The 21,024-nt window shown below is 45.6% G+C and overlaps 1 protein-coding gene and 1 pseudogene across 3 annotated transcripts in view; one reads left to right on the top strand and one right to left on the bottom strand.

The window, feature by feature from the left end:
• The window catches only part of AMD1 (adenosylmethionine decarboxylase 1), a 114,908-nt gene extending 104,261 nt beyond the window's left edge, over window positions 1-10,647 (top strand). For both annotated transcript variants that reach the window (XM_086927378.1, XM_086927379.1), the window contains one exon: window positions 8,788-10,647. In XM_086927378.1, coding sequence (XP_086783504.1) covers window positions 8,788-8,922 — 135 coding nt within the window. In that variant the 3' untranslated portion in view covers window positions 8,923-10,647. The remainder of the gene's footprint in view (window positions 1-8,787) is intronic.
• Window positions 10,648-15,759: 5,112 nt separating this feature from the next.
• On the bottom strand, window positions 15,760-16,968 carry LOC147708733 (cytochrome c oxidase subunit 7A2, mitochondrial pseudogene; annotated as a pseudogene). Its single transcript, XR_015296655.1, has one exon. The product of XR_015296655.1 is annotated as a cytochrome c oxidase subunit 7A2, mitochondrial pseudogene (transcript).
• Window positions 16,969-21,024: the final 4,056 nt, after the last annotated feature.

Raw genomic sequence — 21,024 nt, 5'->3', positions numbered from 1 at the left:
CACCCAAAGGTGGCATGCTTCATAGGGTAGCCTAGTCGCACTATGAACCTAGTCCTATTTTGGGCCACAACACCCTCTCTGAGGGAGGCGCTCGGGGATGTTATATTTGACTGAAAGAGTTATACTTAATACCTTAAGTGAATCTAAATGGTGAGGAACACAAAACAAAAATAAATGGGAGTTGAACTAGTTCAGGTGTACATACGCAATAGATTTTATTCGGTCATCCCCAGACCAGGATTAGAATAAAGCGGTTACAGGAGGGGATCAGACCTGTCTAAGTGAAATATAGGTCATAGGTCGGCATGTTTCAGCCTAGTATAATCATAAGAGGTGTGGCGGCCTTCTTCAGGACATGGTATATTGCAACGTGTGTAACGAAAATGTGACTCGAAAAAACAACAAAAATGTTGAACTAGAGAACCAGTGGTTGGAGTGGGTCACCACTCAATCTAATATCCACTGGTGGGATTTGCTTGAGACCAGTTTCAAAAATCAAATCCAAGTTATGTGAGCATTTATTCCAAATGGATCTGGTTCTCAGGAAAATCCTGGAAACCTTGAGAATTAGAATCTCTTGTAGGGGACCAACACTCCAAAAAGCTAAGTGTAATTAAGTGGGATGTATTAGCTTGCCTGCAAGCCAGACAACCTACCCCAACTTAACTTTGGCACAAAACTCAATTTGGCATGAAGTCCTACAAAATCAAGCGGGCAAGTGCAAATCAGATACTCGAGAAACCACACATTTGCAAACCACATACCATGTAGTTTATTACATGTTTGCAAAAAGTGTAGAAAGACACAAATACTCTGGGACAGTAGAAAGCATGAAATGATGAATGTTAACATAGCAAGTGATACCCTAAGTTTATAAAAGATTAATGAATTGGTACTCGTGGTGAAGTACCAGAAGTCATGAGGAAGATCTGTGCATCATATATTGAGTGTGGAATAGTGCTTTGAATATTGTGGCCTTTGACATGACGATATAACAGTTCTATCATAATCCCGACAGAAAATGGGGACAGTTAATCATGTGTATCTCATAGGCCCACAAAAGACAGTGTATATGTGCCCCTAATTCGTGCCCATTCTCAGATGTACAGGAGTGTGAGTGACTGCAGAAGCAGTCTGCTCGGCGTCCACATTGTGGAGACCGAAGGACCCAGTTGCAGTGCACCGATGCATGTTGAATTGTAGCCCTGGCTGTGAAGCTGCAACCCTGGGTGTGGAGTCTGACTAAACGACCCATGGTTTTGCAGCGTGAATCTTTCTGGATTCACTATGCTGTGCATTATTCCACGGTCCAGTGGTTGGGTCCGGATTCGTAGTCTTTTTTTAAAAAAAAATTGGTGGGCGTCTACGTCCCATCCTTTGTACTTCCTGTGACGTCTGCATGCTTCCTGCGGAAGCTCCCACCTTTGGGCGCCAGCTTCAGAATCTTTTTTCCGCCTTTGGGTCTGGATCATCAGAGGCTCCAGAGTTTTTGGCGGAAAGAAGATGGAAAAGACCGATTTGTACACAAAAAAGATTGGAGAAGACCTCGAGAAACAAGATCACTGAGCCGGGACGTCTAAGGAGAACTTCGACGTCTGACGGACAATGTGCACACAGGTGGCCCCCTGAGCGCAGTAATGGACCAAACACTCTTTAAATTCTGCCGTAACTGCCACCACAAATAAGAGCAGAAGGACCAGCACCCGGTTTGCAACCTCAGCCTACCGACCACGAGAGCAAGGATTGCAAAACCTGTTCCGTCTTAACCCCAAAGACTCCGGGTTAGAGAGACCGAGAAGAGCAAACTACAACATGCAAGGCAAAGGCCAACCTCTGTCGCTTCGGGACCTGGGCGTCCAGCAACGAAGAGGACAACATCGCTGAGGGACCAGATGACTACACAGTCGTAGAGACCGATAAGAAAACATCTAAAGAGGTAGGAGACGCGTCGACCTCTAAACCCTCAACACTCTCGAAAGCCTGAGTCAGATTCGCGAAAAAAACAGTCTAGGTCCACGAAAGGAGCACTGGCGCCGAAAATCTCGACTGCTGCAGCTGAATCCAGGGACTTACAGCACAGCGGATCCTTCGAAAAGGACTCCCAGATGGTGAAAACAGGCGTAAAGCCAAGGTCGTCTAAGCACGTCCCCGAAAAGGACCGCTCGCCTCCGAAGGAAAAGGACCCGAAGGCTACTTTGACGTCGAAGACTACATTGAAGAGATCGGCCAAAACACTCTACGCCGAATAGGGCGCCGAAATGGAGAGGAAAAAGAAGGCTCGAGGCTGAAATGGATAACATCCTGCAAAGGAAAAGAGTTCGATGAAAAGGTTCACGATTCAGTCTAAACCACAGACTACGATCGTCTAAATCGAAGAAGAGGTGTTCGACGCCGAAGGGCTGCTGAAAACTCCCAAGCCGCAGGAACACCAAAAGGAAGAGGGCCTATACTACCATGAGGAAGGAGAGGAAGACAGCAGACTAGTTTTGGCTCTGCATACTCTATATCACAGGACCTGGATTGCCAGGACCTCGACGCCGAAAGCCCAGAAGAGGCTGTGGAATTGTACCCGTCGAGGCCTTCGCCGCCAGATGACATTGGGGTCTAAAACATGGTCGTCAAGAATGCGGTAACGGCTTATGGAGTGAAACTGGAGGAAGAAAAACCAAAGGCCTGCTTCCTCTTAGAGACCCTGCTCCCCACTCAAACAAGGAGTCAATTCCTTCTTATGCTTCAAAGTGTCCTCGACCAGGGGAGGGAGGCATTCAAAGACCAAGTGACCTGCAGGTCTGTCACACCTAGAACAGAAATACAAACACTCCTCTAAAGATCCCCCTACATCCAGGGATCAGTCACGGCTGACTCCATTTTTGCGATAACATCCAGGAAAAGGGCAAACGTTCCAACAACCTCAGGCCCACCACCAGACAAAGTAGGAGGATGAACCTCACTGGAAGGAAGGTGTAGAGGAATGCAGCAGTACACTGGTGCATTGCAAACTCTAATGCCCTACTGAACAGACACTCATACCAACACTGGGATAAAGTCAGACAGCTGCTCAAACACCTCCCTGAGACAAAGAGCGTCACACCTGGTGGAGAAAGGCAAGAATATAGCAAATGCATGCCTAAAATCAGCCTTGGATGGGCTGGCACATCCAGCAGGCTCATGATGATCGGGGTCAAAAAGAAGGCATGCCTGGCTGAAGATCTCCGGCTTCAAGCCGGAAGTACAAAACAACATTCTGAACACCCCCTTCAATGGAGAAACCCTGTTCGGGGCACCGGTGGATGACAAACTCACCCAGCTCAAAAAAGAAAATGAGACTGCAAGGATCATGGGGGCCTTGCAATTCAGAGGAATGAAAAGGGGTACCCCGACACGGAGACAAAACTGAAGAGGGGTAAAAAAGCTGGGAACGTCACATCAGACCTTCCAGGGCGACAATCAAGCTCAGCAGGTCCAGCAAAAACAAACCTGGCAGTACCAGCCTTGGGGCCAGTCCTTTCGCGGTAGGGCGAATGGACGAGGGCAAACAAGAGGGGGCCAGCAACCCACTTAAAGTGACTGTCCCACCAAGCATGCCCACCCACACGACAACTCTAAAGATAGGGCACAACAAGGTCAACAGAAGGGGGTTACACGGACTAAGCATCAACGAACATGTAACACCAGTAGGAGGCAGGCTAAAACATTTCTTCCAGGAATGGAAGAAAAGAACTGCAGACAAATGGATACTCCACATCATACAGTTCGGATACTACATAGAACTGGAAAAGAAGCCACCAAACAGAAAACCAAAAAGAAAGGCGCACTCAGCAAAAGAACTAGCGCTACTCCTAGAGGAAGCACAAGAAGTCCTCCAAAAGGAGGCCATCGAACCAGTACCATTCTGAGAAAGGAACAAGGGAGTGTACTCTAAAACTATTTCCTAGTACCAAAAGTAGACGAAACTCGAAGACTCATCCTGGATCTAAGGTTCCTAAACCAATACATAAAGACACAAAAATTAAAAATGGCATGCCTACAAGAGGTCATTCCTCAGATAAGGGACGGAGACTTCATGCCCACCATAAACCTCAAAGGTGCCTACCTACACATTCCCATGAACAAGCAGCACAAACCCTAGCCTTCGGACTAAAATCCGCACCAAGGGTCTTCACCAAATGTCTCGCTGCCGTGGCAGCGCACCTACGGAGGGAAGGGATTAATGTATACTCTTACCTCGACGACTGGCTAATAAAAGCAAGTTCACACTGGACATGCAAGGAACACCCACAGCGGGTCACAAATGCTGACAGACCTGGGATTCTCCATACACTAGGGGAAATCCTCAATGAAATTGGAGCAAGTGAAGATCTTCCTAAGTGCACAGATCAACACCATACAGAGCAAGGTGTTCCCCTGCAACAAGAGAACACTTGCCCTGCTGAAGGAGACATGCCACTTCCAGAAAGGGCGAGCTCTGACCGGGAGGACAGTGTGCAAGATCATGGGGATGATGGCGTCCGGCATACACCTGGTCCCCAATATACGGCTCCACATGAGACCATTCCAGGAATGGCTGCAACAATGGTCACAAGGTACAGGAAGTTGGGAAGATCTAGTGGTTGTAACGCACGCAGTGCAGGAGGAGATACTGTGGTGGAACAAGGAGAACATAACAAAGGGGAAGCCTTTAACACCACCAACCCCAACGGTGACCATCACCACAGATGCATCCCTGATGGGATGGGGAGCACATATGAACAAGCTCAAGGTGAGGGGTCAGTGGACTCCAGCAGATGCGATCAGACACATCAACTATCTGGAACTAAAGACCGTGCTCCTTGCCCTGAAGGCCTTCCAGAAACAACTGTACAACCAGAGTGTTGATACATCAAGAAACAGGGAGGAACACAATCAGTCGCGATATCCAACCTAGCTCAGAAAATATGGAGATGGGCCATCCCACTCAAAATAGACCTACTAGCTATACACCTACCAGGAAAGGACAATGTGAAAGCAGACAGGCTCGACAGACATCAGCATCCCACGAGTGGGAGCTCAATGCGCAGGAAACACAAAGGCTATTCAGGAGATGGGGAACACCAACAATAGACCTATTTGCAACAAACCAGAATGCGAAATCCTGATACTTCGCATCCAGGCAACCAGAGGAACAATCCCAGGGGAATTCCCTATGGGTAAGCTGGTCAAAAACATTTGCCTAAGCGTTCCCCCCGATACCACTGATACACAGGGTACTCAGCAAGTGCAGAACCAGCTACATGACACTGATCCTGTTGGCACCACAGTGGGCATGGCAGACCTGGTACTCACAAATAATGGAAATGGCACAGGGACCACCCCACAAGTTCGGGAAAAGAAAAAACGTAGTCTCCATGCAAAATTAAGTACTACACCCAGAGCCAGAGCCTCGGCATAGCTGCATGGCTCCTGAAGACCGTTTGCACACCTAAGACTACAGGAGAGTACTCTGCGGGTGCTACAGGAGGCAAGGAGACCTGCCACACGAAGGTGCTATGTGGCAAAATGGAAAAGCTTCACACAATGGTGCAGCAAGGAAAAGCTACACAAGAAGATGACCAGGGAATCAACGGTGCGAACATATCTAACACACCTGCTGAAGGGAAAACCTAAGTTCATCCTCGCTAAGAGTACACCTAACAGAGCTTATGAAAGCGCCCTTGGAACACATTCATAAGGCCTCACTACAAATGCTCACAATGAAGACCGCCTTTCTGGTGGCCATCGCCTCGCTGCGCAGGGTAAGCGGGCTGCAAGTGCTGACGCTACAAGAACCCCACATCCAAATACACAATGACAGGGTGGTAATGAGAACTTTATGCCAAAGGTGGTGTCAAGGTTTCACATGAACCAAACAATACAAATACAGAGCTTCTTTCAGAAACAATTCACAAGCGCGGAGAGGGCACTGCACACTCTGGACGCTAGAAAGGCAGTAATACATTACATGGAAAGAATGAAAGAGCACAGGAGAACAAAGCAGTTCTTCGTGTCTTTTGCACCAGTTTCCTGGGTAGACCAGTAACAAAAGACACCATCGCACGATGGATTGCACAAACTATACAATTCTGCCACAGACAGGGCAAGAACTAACCAAGGGGGCACAAGCCCACTCTACCAGGAAAAAGGGAGCAACAATAGCCTTCCTGTCTAACACACCTATTCAAGACATATGCCTGGCGGCAACATGGGCTTCAGTACACACGTTCACTAAGCACTACTGCGTGAATATACAAATGAACAAGGAAGCACAAGTAGGACAGAGTGCTTAAAACATATATTCGATTCAGAAAAGGGGGTGGTGATGAACAGAATGTCTGAAATAAGCAGACCACTCTTACCCAGTCCAAAGATCAGGGCTTGATCCATCACCGTTATTTATCTCACTGCACCATCCCAGCTCAGAACCTGGCTATATGCAAATCAGTCTGTCCCCGGCCCAGTGCATCATGGGAACAGGGCAGACTAAACTACCAAGCCAATTCTTCACCAGAAAGGAGACAAGCTACCGGGGCCCGGCTTGCTTGAATCCTTCCCAGTATAAGAATTGGCTTGGTAGTTTGGTCTGCCCTGTTCCCATGATGCACTGGGCCAGGGTCCGACTAATTTGCATATAGCCAAGTTCTGGGCTGGGATGGTGCAGTGAGCTAAAAAACGGTGATGGATCAAGCCCTGATCCTTGGACTGGGTAAGAGTGGTCTGCTTAATTCAGACACTCTGTTCATCACCACCCCCTTTTCTGAATCATAAAACATATATTCAACAACCAACGCTCATCTGCCATCCAGCCGCCACAAACATAACAAACCGCTACAAAGTCTATGCACTGCATAGTGAATCCAGAAAGATTCATGCTGCAAAACTAATGGTTTCTTACCTGTCGGTGTAGTTTTGCAGCTTGAAGATCTTTCTGGATTCACTAGCGAACCCACCCACCTCCGCCTGAAAGATGAGACAGTAGAAGGCGGAAATACAAGAACAATATACAGACACCTTAGGAGACCAGGTGGAAATTCATTTACTTAAGGAAGAACTTGAAAACATTTAAAAAGGATTCACGAACCTGACACAAAAACAAGAAAAAAGAATCCGAAGATGGCGCCCAATGGTGGGATCTTCAGCAGGAAGTATGCCAACGTCACAGGGAGTACACCAAAAGGTGGGGAGTCTATGCCCACCTGGGTTACAAAAGAGAAAAGACTAGGATTCCGGACCCAACCACTAAATAAATCACAGCATAGTGAATCCAGAAAGATCTTCAAGCTGCAAAACTACCCCGACCGGTAAAACTATTAATTCCTTCTCTCAAAATGTGACAAATTGGATTACTTACCGCCCCCATGTCGTGTAGTCTATGGGGCTGCTCTGTAGGTTTATAAAGCCCCCTGTGCTCCCACATACCTGTTTAGCTCTGTTGGGCGACTAGGTTGGCGCCACATAAGGTAGTGAATTGTGGTACAGTGCAGAATTGGTTATCTCATTTTCCCCGATTGTCGCGCAGAGCTCGTCAGGGAAGAAGCCTTGCCTTGTTTACTGGCCAAGTGTGTTGCTTGTTGTGGAACTACAAATTGATGGTAATTGTAGTTAATTCAAATATCTGTCATGGAGTTTGAAAAAGTCACTAGAGCCACATGTATGGCTCGTTTAACTACAAAATGAGTATCAGTTGCCTAAACAGTAGCCCATCGTGTATACATTAAGGGCAGGTTGTCAAGAACACCCATTTATGAGGGAAACAAAAGTTCTCTAAATCATAGAGTAACATGGCTTTTCCAATATCGAAAGGGTAGAATATTGACATGGGGCGGAGTTCCAACCATATTTATATAGGCCAAATGTTGGAGCAAAAGCATCCCTTCCTAGTGTGTATATATAGATATGTATGTATGTATATATGTGTAATTTGTTTGTCATATACTAAAGAAATCCCGTTTGAACTAGATCTTGGGCTCGGCGCAATCTGTTTCTGCAACGAGAAGGATTGGTGTTTGAGATGTGTTATCTCACTGATGTCGTGGTGACAACTATCAAAAGTCTAAGTCCTGGGAAGGGGGGAGGGTTGCATAACTAGTTAACCATTATGGATCACTCTTTACCTGAACTCTCAATTTATATCATAACGATAGTTTTGCAGCTTAAATTTGCATTGAGCCATCCCACCCATTCTCTGCTAGAGGCTATGCAGATTCATTTATTAAACTTTGGAACACGCACATTAACAGGCACACACCCAAACAAAAAATGTGTCTGGCACTTAGTGCTCTGCATCACTTGTCATTTTACTTTAGTCTGACGAATCTGACTGAGTCGTTGGATTATGATCAGATGTTATGACAAAACGCTTGCGACGCAGCATGTGAACTGTGATATCTTCAGTGTTTTTTCCTTTCTAGAATTATTCATTGCACCATAAATGGTACTTGGTAAACTACTTTTTTGTAGTTACCCTTTATAATGCGATACAACTTCCTTCTGAGCTGTTACGGTCTTGCCTCATGATGCTGTATTTTGTGCCATAATCAGTCTACCTAAATGCGACTTTTATGTTTATATGCGTCTTTAATGTGGCAATTTCTACTGGGTTAATTCCACTGGATGCCAATATTGCAGCATTTCTATCTGCGTGAAATGGTTAGCTATAACTTCCAGAATATGTAAACGGGTGGTTTATTGAAATGCAGAACGATGGCTAGTACCTAAACTTGTGTCAAATGTGAACAGTACAAATGTGTAAACCATGTCGTCTTTGTTTTTCAGAGCTCCAAATGTCGTACAATGTTTACTTCAGCCCAGAAGATTGAAGGTTTTAAACGTGTTGACCGCCAGTTTGCTCAATTCAACAATTACAATTTTGTTTTTACCAGTTTTGTCAAAAATCCGCAGCAGAGTTGATTAACAAAAATGAAGAAAAAACGTAAAAAGAAAACCAGTGTAGAAGGTGGTGGTTGCTTTTTAGTTAATGATGCACAGGGCCACGCTTGCCACATCTGTCACCTTGTAGCTTCAGAAAACCCTAAATGTAACCATAGTGTAATAACGAGTTTGGATTGTATCCATTATATCGAGGAGCTAGGTATCTTGCATGATTGTGCTCTTCTGTGTTTAGGTATTCTGTGCCACTCTTGCAGTGAAATTGAAGTGCATGTAGAGAAATTAAAAATATTCTGGATGCGATTTAACATATGTAAAAACAGTTCAACTACAATAATTCGCTGTGTAGTTTTTCTCCAAATGTCGTCCAAAGTTCCTCACAGACAAGGATTTCGGCCTCATTAGTTGACTTATAGTAACCGAGACTGTTTATGAAAGCTTCTGAAATTGTCTATTGTGTAGAAATGTAACTTTCTGGACCATAATCTTAATTGTTTTGTGATTTCTTCTCAAAACTGAATTTCAGTTTCCAATAGAATTGACTGTTAAATCACTGGTTTGCACTTAAGGTTAGATGTTCAGTTTTGTATAACAGTTTTAGGTAAATCATTTGCTTCAGCGGGCGGTTTATTTTGTTCATTTTTGTTGAGATCGTGCTGTGGCATTTTTTCACATACTCTTTTCAACCCTTTTTAGGTTTACATGTTTTGTGCAGGAGAAAATAAGCTAAGGCAGGTGTTGAACATAATGTAATAGCCTGGTGATGAATAGAAAAGCAATGCACAGTTCTAGATATACTGGAATCCACCTAGATCATTCTCCTTGTAATTTCTACATTAGCTACCATTTGTGAGTGGTAAACAATGTGCCGTAAACCTGTCCAACTGTCACTTCATTTTATTCCAAGCAGAATCAGTCTTTGTGTCTTTTGACTAAAACAGTCCTGTGACATTGTTGTGCATGTGACTGCTATGCTGTATTTAACAATGTTGTAACCTCATCTGCTGGAATTATTTTACCGTGATTGGGTGGCATAAAGAATGACTGCAATTTTCTAGGACATCTTGACTGGTCTTTAAGAATACAAGGTTGCAAGTGAAATGTACTCATTGACTGAGTATGGGCTTAGCTGCAGTTTTAAATTTGTATTACTTTACACGGTTAGTAAATTTGCTGGGATGATTCAAGCTCACACCAGCGTTGAGCATTTCTCTAATTGAGAATTCCCCGTCCCAAGGTGCTCTCCTTTCGTCATTAATGCAGCAGTTTGTTCCATCTGTTTGAATGGCTTTTGTGTGCTTAGGAAGCTATGAATGCATTAGCTTGATTATTCATCAAGCAGTTGGAACAGTGACTTGATGCATGTGGAGCTCAGAGCTTCATTGATGAAGTTCCTTACCAACTTGATCCATTTATCTAGCCCGTAACATGGGGCACCAATGTTGTACTTGTGGTGCTTTACTATTTTGAGGACCAATATTTAAAATTCTTATAACATGTCATTTTTTTATTTGCGGAATCCAAAATAACTGAGAGAAGATCCATAACTACAGAATTAAACATTGCACGTTGCCTGCCTCTGTGGAGGATGAAAGCTACACAATGTTAGTTTCTCTAGGTTTGGAAGAGGGAAGCTTTGGTGTCATAATTTTCTCTCTAGAATGTAAACTTTGATCGGTTAAAGCAAAATGTACTGAAAATATGTACCACAAGCCTATTGCTTCAATAAAGGTTTGCTTAAATCTGTTTGGTGCACGTTTATCTTAATTTCCCAAGGCATCTGGTCTATTTTTCGGTCATGGGATGATAGTCTTATAACTGTTTGGACCACAGACTTCTAAACATCCTTTAAAAATAGAAACTTTGCACAAGCTGTTTTAAGATAAAAAACAAAACCGACTTTACATTTTAACGTCAATTGGCATTAACCTGCTCAGGGATAATGTGCTGCCACATAAAGGCTGCTAGCCCTGTAGCACCCAAACTTTCCTGCTCCATCCAGAGAACAGTGGCCCTCATCCTTGGTCTTTTGTCTGTAGAGTAGGAACCGCTCGTTTTGATAATTGTACTGCATATGCTTGTCTTTCTGGTTTTGTAAAACTTTTAGATCTTCATGGTACTACATTGTTTAAAAACTGGAAGAAACATGTCTACTTTAGGTGTCCCATGGTCTGATCACCATTTGATGTTGATAATTGTATTCACTCACTTTTGGGCAATGAAGTATATAAATCATTGGGAAAGAGGGCTGGGCGTTTATTTGTTGGCCAGGACCATTTTTAGCCTCCTTCAGAGCATGTAGAGAAATTCCAGAGACCAACTCCTGTTAAAAATGTGAAGGCAAGGGGAACTCAACTTGAGAACCACACCTTGCTTTGAGTTGGCAGTTATCTACCCATTGTTAGCCATGTGGAAACATTAATTACATTGTTAATAGGAAGGCGTTAGCACTTCTTCCAAATTTATCTTGAGTGACTTTAAAATGTTTGCCAAACTTTGTTCAATGTGCATTTGAAATCCTACAATGCTGATGGAGCCATGAATTCGGAGTGGACGTTTAATATATATCTCCGGTGCTGCAGCCTACAATTTCAGACTCAACCATTGACCAACAAATTAAACCCCTGAACACCAACCTTGCCTGCCTTAGCTTCAAAGTTGTTTGGCTAAGCTGCATACTCCAAAAAGCCATATAGAGAACAATTTTCTATAGCAAGAGAAACCAGCATTGGCAAAGGCAATTGGACTTGCCTACGGAAGCGCTATTGGCTTCGTCAATTTCTTTTAGGCATGTTGCATGGAAGCTTGGCTGCAATGCAACATGGTTGAGATGGACAAAAGTGATTTGATGCCGCCAGCACTGACTGAGGAGCAATGATCCGTTTTCTTAATGAGATTGTTCTGTTTTCGCAAAAAGTTTAATTATCCTGCACCCAAACTAAAGTTTGCTGTGTTGGCCTCACTTGACATCGCTAAAAAGGACACGCAGAGCAGGGACTGCAGCACAGTCTGCCTTTTTGTAGCATCTTTTAACCATTTGTGTGAAGTTTTAGCACTGATTTTGGTGGGATTGGAGGTGGCAAGCAATAAATCTCGGGGGTTGTCGGGGCAAGCAAAGAAGGGATGGGACTGGACAAGCAGCAATGCAGGAGATGGTGTGGCACAGGACAGCCAAAATGGGAAAGGGAGGGAGTGCAAGTAATCGGGGGGGGGGGGGGGGGGGGGGGGAAGTACATTCAAAAGCAGTGGAAGGGACTCTAGGAAAGGGTTAGCAAAACTAGGGCAATGCTCCAGGGCATGGACAAACGCATGAAAAGGAAGTTAAGCCGGACTTTGCTGACCAAAGAGCAGCAAGTAAATGAGTGACCACGAAGCCAACCCAATGGTAAGCAACTGGTGAGCTATTAGCCCCCTGTTAGTAAACAAATGCCTTGAAAGTGATGGCGCATGCGCTCTCAGGTGACTTAGTAGAGGGTGACGGGGGCTGTTTCAGCAGCGAAGGTACCCACCAAATATACTCAACTGCATGAAAGAACGTACGGTGCCCCCAAAACATTTAGGGGTGCTAGGGGGAAGGCTGGTTTAAGGAAGGGTTGGGAATGTGTCCTGCCTGAGGGGAAGCTGTTAACACGTACCTTTTACCACACAGGTAATTTGTACCTTTACCATGTATTTTTTTTAATAACGCATTCTTATTTTGAGTGATTTTAGTGTTTAGGGATGGGTAGGCGTAAGGAGAACTTCAGGGTAAATGGAGGTGAAAGTGATTTTAGGATTAGGTAGAGATGAGTGAAGTTAGGGTTCAGTTGGGTAGAGGTTAATGAGGTTGAGTGACTGGAGGGCTTTGGTAGATGGGAGTTGAGGGAAACTTTAGACCTCTGGGGTAGGTAGAGGGAGGTGAAGGTGACTTGATGACTGGGTGGGAAGTGGCAAAAGGGGAGGATGATTGAGGGCATAGGGTTTGGTAGAAAAAAAGTTGGTGAGTGCGACGAGTTGTGGGCTGGGTTGCGGTGAGGGAAAATTAAAGGTAATGGGGTGGGTAGATGGAAAAGGGAGGTATGGGGTAATTGAGGCCTCTGGTGTGTAAAGGAGGGTGACCCGAGAGCTCTGATAGGAAAAGGTAGAATTGAGGGTGACTGAACTCTGAGTGGGTATAGGTAATGGGTTGTGAGCGTTACTGTTAGGTTCAGGGTGGGTAGTGGGAGGTAATGTAAGAAGCAAGAATAATTGCATTGGAGTAAAGCAACCTATACAACTATAAGAGGTAACCAAGATATAGGTAAGTTAATGTGACACTATGACCAACATTAATTCACAAATACACACTGTATGGCAGCAGTCTTAAGGGAATGGAGTATATTTACAGCTTAATCAATAAAAGTGGACAAAATGTATCTTGAGGAAATTGGTCGCATGCCACGAAATTTTGTTGCTAGTTTGTTTAGCTCTTGAAAATACATTGGGAACCGTGATCTTAAACTGTTGTGGTTTCTAGTTTTCTTGCAACCCAAAAAACATACAAATACCACAATCCGAGCACAAGTAGTGCGTAAACACTAATCATAAAACCATTCTGTACTTGGTCCATGCTCCAGGGAAGAGATTAATAAAAACACAATGTGAAGTAGATGCACTCAGCAAGGAAAAGGAAGAAAATACGTTGGATAGTGAAACCAACAAATAGTAATGGTTAGGCTAAAAGCCCCTTTTAAGACTGTTTTTTGTTGATAAAATAAACTGGCACATGTGCAGTCTCCGGTGAGATCTAAAAAGAATCCTATGTAAGATTGTGTAATGCCGTTTCCTTTTGTCCTGAGGCAGTCATTGGTTGCTGTGAAGTATCTTAATTTGATTATCACTTGAGAGCCAGAGTAACCAGTGCTTTCGCACTCTTGTGGATGTCCAATTATTGGTGTTGGATCATTAACATTCTTGTACTCTGGAATTAGAGGAGCAGTTAGTGCTTACTGTACAATGTGGTTATGAATACCTGTTCTATAGCTGACTTTTTTAGGCTTGGCAAACTGGTGTTACTGTGACCCAATTTAATGCTGATCTTTTTATTGACCTCAAAAGGTTGGAATACTTAGTTTGGTCGTACCGGTATTGTAACTTTTTTCCACATAGCACACAGCTTGTCATTGGTGAATTTTAACTCATAAACATCTGACTGGTAGGGGGCTGCAAACTCTAGATGCTGGACAGAAAATCACACACTAATGCAGTGTTAAGCTGGTGTTTTGACCTCAAACCAAACTGCGGCTTAGCTGTCCCTTGATTTTTCCTTAACACTGAGCCCCAAGGAACGTGTTGTATTATAGGGCAGAGTTTGGCTATTTTCACAAGTCTTAAGGACTTGTGTTTTGTGAACTGTACCAAGTAGGGAGAGAAGGGCATTGAAGTACCAGAGTTTACTTTGTAGTTATATTTCAGTGTCTCTGGATGCGGGTTCAAAAACGTATAGGTTTCACTCCTTGCTATTTCAAGTAAATGTCAAACTGTTGGTCAAAAACCAAAACCCTCCAAGTCAAAGAATTTTGAGTGAAGTATGACACCGCTTTTCATTTTTTTAACAAATTTTTATTGATGTACAGGTGCAAGTGTTCTACATTGTATGGAGTACCATAAACAGTATAGCATGAGAAAAAGATGGTACAAAGGTTCAGCCATGTCGTTTCCGAAGTGGACTTTTAGTAAGCACCTACACATTCTGGGTACTGGTCTCCTGTCTCACCCTGACCCCAACCCTACCCTGTAGCACAATCTGCCCTGCATAAGAAACTGGTCACACCATACTAGACTCCCACAAAGCTCTGGGACAGCCACACCATCAACATTTCGAAGCCCAGCCTAGGTGTTTCATATACAACTGAACCCACCCAAAACCCATTCGGAAAATTATGAGTAATACAATCCTTGAAGAGCCCTTGTGATGGGTGGGTTTCACCCAAAATATTTTTAAGGCGCGGTGCCCAGGAATCTATTTAACTTCAAAGGGCCCTTTCCTGTCACAGGCGGAGGCCAGGTGACACCCCAACAGGCACCTTTGTTCCTATAGTCAGGCAGGCTGTAATTCCAGTGGGGAGGGAACTACCCCAGAACTGGTTTGAAGTGAACACAAAGAAGTAGTTGCTTATTTCCCTGGCCACACCTCTAGGGTGGGCACAAAGGCTCTGCTGAAGGGGAGAAGGGTTGCACTATTTTAGATTTAGGCAAAGATCGGTACAGTGAAATGGTTTACCATAGAGCTCATAGTAAGTGCTACATAAATGGATTGGTAGAACCAGTGGGAATTTTTATACCATTGGTTAGGGACTAGTCACCTGAACCTACAAGCTGGTACCAGATAAAAATGTGAAATTACCAGTACTCTGCTCAGAACTCAATTGGACCTGAAGACCAGGAAAGGACTGTTCCAATGATGTATCCCAGGCTTGTGCTATGATATTTTGTCGACCTGTCTGCTGCTCTTTATGCAACAGTATTTTTGTGTGGCCCTATAGAATCAATGACACAGCCCAAGCAGCATTGGAGGGGCGTAGGACTGTTGCCATCTCAGTGACCACGTGCTTAGCTAAATGGAGGGCTAGGTCCAGGAACCTAGTAGCAGGCTGGTCAAGAGATGGATGAGGCAAAATGCAAAGAAGCAAGTTCGGGGAGTCTAGAATGACAAAAGCCAGTTGTGGTTGTTAGAATATGGAGTCTGGGCCCAGTACTGTGTCAGAGGGGCAAGCCCATAGCATATGATGGAGGTCCCTGAGCAATGCACAAAGGCGACTAGTCTTCCCTGAGTTTGGGATAATCTTGCCTAGCCAATGTAAGATTGGCCCTAATGAGGATATTCAACTGTATATATTGAACTGTTTTATTTGTCAGTCTGTGTAATACATTTCAATAAATATTGATCCCGAAAGAGAATCCAGCTTTTAGGAGGAGTCGGTCCCTGAAGATTTGCACTCAGATGGGCAAACAGGTACTGGCAAACGTTAAGTTGACAAACTGTAAACTGGAATCCATTCCGTTTTTTGGGCATAGCAGCGCTGAAGAGTTCAAATAAAGCATACCCTGTTCCTCCAAGTGAGAGAACCATTGTGAGTCTGTAGAGTAATGCATCACTTAATCCTCCCTTTAGATACACTGGCCTGCCATTATCCTCCTGGAAAAGCTTCTGTTTCTCTAGAACTTTGTTTTCAAGCCTTTTCCTTGAAGTTGTGGTAATCATTCTCCGAGAAACCTGACGCAGCGCCATAAGGTTCCGCAACATCTTGGCTCTCGCTTAAGCAGACTTCAATGAAGGAAAACCTACTCCCACAGTCCTCCTAGCAAGGGCCCCAATGAACACCCTGCGGGGGCAGGCCAGTATCTTGCTCCAATTTGAGTTGTGGAAGACAGATGAGTTCCCTCTCCCAGGCTGTCTGGAGCACCACATGTGCCTGGTCTCACTGTTGCAGGAAGGCTCTGTAGAGCCATAGAATAAGCTAGCCACATGTTTCGGCTGTGTGGAGGGTTCAGAAAACGACGCGGCACCACCACATCCTGGATGCAAAAGTACTGTAAAGAACTCATGACATTCATATGTCATGAATTGCCCAGGCTTGAAGCCACATCGACTCTTAAGGCACCAAAAGTAATCAGCTCCGTGTTCTGGAAGAGGTCCCCAACCATGGAGATGCTTGCCTCGTGCAAAGTCTGTGACTGAGCTTTAATTGACCCATGGCGATTGAAAGGCCTACCAAAGGGCTAGTCCGAGCAAAAATGTGTCCGGCTGTCAGCTTACCCGCCCCAGTTAAACACCCCTTAGTCATTCGAAACAAGCCCATTGGAGGAAAAATAGCTTGTGCACAAGGTTGAAGAGCATAATGCAACAGGCCATTCCTGGAGTGCCCATTAGAAAACCCTGTCTCCTGGCGAGAGCTGCCAGCTATCGGACCATTCATTGCATTGCAGCTCAGCCACCAAATAACATTTAAAATCCAGACGTGCAAGCCCCCTGACCTCCACTGGCAGTCTCAACGTGGTAAGTGCAACACAGCGGCTGCCAACAGCAAAGTCAGCAGAGGAATTGGGTTGCTGAAAAAAAGAACAGAATGAAAAGGGGAAAGTGAACAAAATAATAAAGAAGGTGCAGTGTACCACCATCTTTGTTAAGACCTCCCTCCCAATCCCCAGGTAGCGGAATGTTGACCTCCTAAAAGCCTCCCAAGGCCTTGTGTCGTTAAGGTGTTCCGGAAGAGATGGGGTCCCAGGTATTCCGAAGAGAGATGGGGAAGGGTCCACAAAGAGCCAACGAGGTCAGTCATCCGAGACGTGCCACACCTAGAGCCAGAACAATGTGGGGTAATAGGGGCATGAGCAGTCTCGGGGTTCAACAGTAGCCAGGTTGAGGACTTCCCCCCCCCCCCCTTCACAGCAGATTGAGAACTTGGACAGTGTGAAATACAGCACCCCCAGAAGCAAAGTCCAGCCTGAGCAGGACCCCAAATCCAGGGCAGAGTGCACCAGGGCCAGGCAACACCCAGTGGGTGGGACCAGAGACCAGTTGCGGTGATGGGTCAAGTTCTCCAGTCTGTTCAAAGTGTTTTTGGCCCACAGTGCCTCCAGTGTAAAAATGTACGGGGTGGCCCCCCCAAGCTGTAGGGGACACATTTCCTCCATTGGTGTATACAATCCTAGACCGATGCAGTCCCTGGTGCCAGCCTGGCCCTCTCCTTTGAGTGCCCTCAATCATGTAGTCACAGGACCCCTGTAGGCTGTGCCAGCCACCTAAAGCCAGGGCCGGCTGCGCCTTGTATAGAACCCGCAGCATGATCCCAGTTATGGGCCGCTGGAAACGCAGAGGAGCACACGCCCCCTCCAGGCCTGGGTCCAGTCTGCAGTCACCGAGGGATGAAAACAGCCAGGCCCAGTAATCTGTGTATGGTCAGGACAGTTTAGCTTAGAGAGCAGTTAAGGACCGGATTATTCTCAGCTTTCAGTATTTTCAAATAGGGGAGCCACAACAAAGATGTCCCAACCGGTACCAAACTTTAGGGGTTCCAGTCTCTGCTAGTTGTGGTTGAGGTTTCTAGTGCTTGGGACTACTATCTAGGGTAGTACAGCTACATCATCCTCATAGCAATGTGATCCAAAATGAACAGTATCCTAGGACCAAAACACATGACCCCACTGCAATAAGCAGACCTATGTGTATTTCAAAGAGTCAGGTAAGATATGGGTGTAGATTGCAGACAATATGATTTAGAATTTATAATGCTCAACAAATTCCCTGGTGTGTGTAGGCGCTGCCTTTAATGTATCCAGATCAGGGCGCACTAGGATGTAAATATTATGCCTTAAACAACCACGTTTTAAGGCCCTTTCTACATTTTGGTAGGCTGGCCCCCACAACGAGGGGAGACCAGAGCTGGCCACGTGCACATTGAGGAGCATGGCAGAGTTGGACGCACGCCTTGGGATTGGGTCGCGCGTGTCGACGCACGCTGTGGGATTTGGTCACGCGTGTGAGCTTCTACCGTAGACCGCTCACGTCGTGCTGCTTGTTTTTCTCTGTACTCGTGCAGCATGACGCGGGGCTCTCCCATTGGGCATGGGAATCCCTGCTATTCACTGGTCTTCACCCGGGCCCTCTCCTGGGACCCGGGACTTGTTATTCCTTGACTTAATGGAGCACCTAGGACCTCTGTGAGGCAGGGTCAGGCTTTCTCCATGCAGTCAGGAAGTGAAAGTTTGAGACAAGATGGCGGCAAAGCTCGGAGCCGCATTATCGCGAGACTTCCGCAGCCAGTGCAACCACCTGCTAGAGTGTCCTTGGCTGAGGACATTACTGCAGCTCTATCTGTGAACCCAGGACCTGTCTGGAGGCTTGGGGCGGCATTGACCGGATCAACTCTGCGAGCTATGCAGGCCGGAGCCTGTGACCTGCGGAGGCTGCCCTGGTGGCACAGTGGGGGAGGAGTCGACGCTCTCCTGCTCAGTCTCTGATGGGAGCCTTGCAGCCTGGCCGTTTTCATCTGACTGCAATCGCTGGGGGTGGCACTGCTGTCGGTGGAATGGAGGCAGATGGCCGGAGCCTGCAGCACTTTTCCTGGAGCCTCGCTTGGAGACCCCCTGTGATAGCTGCTGTACTGCGGTGAGGGCGGGTGGACAGTGGGGGGGCTGAGAAGCATTGAGTGAGGGGCTGGATCGGTCCTAGCACTGAGGCCCCCAGTGGTCTGAGTCAGCTTGCTTGGGTAGTGAGGCACTAGTGCACTCTCCTATTGGGATAGGCTGCCCCTGGATAGAGCGCGGGGTCAGGCGGGGGACCATTGTGCACCTGGTGGATCCTGTTCCCCAGGGATCCCGAAGCTCCTGCAGTGGACTGCCAGGGTGGGATTCTGCAGACCATTATCCTCACCACTGTCTGAGAGCACCGCAGCGCTGTCGTGGACTCATGGCCACCTTGTGGAACGTGTGGGGGCAGTCCCTCTGGAGCCCTGATATCTACTTCGGGATGATAGGCCCCTGGCGACTGTGGCACGGTTGGCTCTAACCTGCTGCCCGCCTGGGCACCTCATTAAAGGGAGACACTGACTGTCCTGACCTGCAGAGCGGTGGAACGCACTGGCCCGCGACTTTAGTGGTGCAGACTGAGTTAGCGCTAAAAAGCAACCAACGGTGGATAAGTGGCAGCCAATTATGATGGGGAAACTGCTTCTACTGGCAAGTTGGGCATCCGAGGAGATATTTATGCCCATTCCGCGCCGACTTATCTCTGCCGCTGTGGCTACAAGAGAAGCAAAACTCTGGCCGTCATGGTGAGGGGGGTACACACCTACAGAACAACAGATTGCAGTAACCAACATGCCACATTGAGCGCTTTCCGAGTCCACCACATGTGTGAGGGTGCGAGGGGGTTGTCCTCCCCACGTGATATGTATATATACCACAAGTCAAGTTAGATGCATTGCTTATGGCCCTGTCAGTAAGTACCAATAAAATACACGATTGAACACTCAGACCGATACAAGAGCTTAACGAACGATAACTATATTTGAATAGATTTGATTATAAAAAAAAACCTGACAACACAGTGCCCAATAAATAAGACCCATTCCTCAGGACATGAGCAAGGACCTTTGCTGAAAAATTCCAGTTCTCCATATCTGAATTATTTCTGCTGAGCTCCGATGCAGCGCGGGCATCTTAGGACATTGCATTATATACTGTATATGAAGCAAAACAAATGGAAGTGTTGCTGGTTTAAACAACGTTTTCACCAATAACAATTCAATGTGTAATCAAATTGAACTTTCTCCATATCACTTCAAAGTGAGTCTAAAGATGTGCATTGTGTATAGAGGTGAACTGATGGAATATGTACCAAGATAAAACATTTCTTAACATTATCTGCCCTCATTATAGTTCACAATTACAAAGCTTCATGGCGAATAATGTCATGAAACGTGCTTTAGATACGCCTACAAAGCTGTACCTCAAAAGTGCCCATGTGTTTATAAAAGATAAACACCTTTTAATTGGTTATTGGTCGTGTAGTCCATGTCCACCACCACTATGTCTACCTCGTCCAACACCACCACGATGCCACCTCACTCTACCTGTCGCCCTCACTCTATATATCTATCGCTGGCAGACTCCTGCAGGATTACCACCACACCTCCACCACGATGTCCACCACCACGACGTCCACCACCACCACATCAACCACCACCATGTCTACCACCACCGCAGCATCACTCAGGGCTACCACAGCATCACTCGTCGCCACCACAGCATCACTAGTCGCCACCACAGCATCACTCGTCGCCACCACAGCATCAATCTGTGCAACCATTCAACAACTGGTTCAAATATGTTCTCTCAATGTTTCAAGCTTTATTACTAATGTCACGAAAAGATGTTAATATTTCACTTCTGTTCTTAGATTTTCGTCACAATAAGATACACTGAACATAATCTTCACAAGTTATTTACAAAAGTTTAAGCTATTGCCAATATAAATTACAATAGCTTTTATTTAAGTATTAATTAACAAATAAAAGCCCTTGTTATTTGTAATATCAATAAATCTACGTCTCGTAAATACAACACGTATTGCATTGCATTTGCTAAAGTTAAAACTATTGG

Source organism: Lissotriton vulgaris, chromosome 6, assembly GCF_964263255.1.
Source record: "Lissotriton vulgaris chromosome 6, aLisVul1.2, whole genome shotgun sequence".
Taxonomy (NCBI): Eukaryota; Metazoa; Chordata; class Amphibia; order Caudata; family Salamandridae; genus Lissotriton; species Lissotriton vulgaris.
This window is presented reverse-complemented; position numbering and strand designations above follow the sequence as displayed.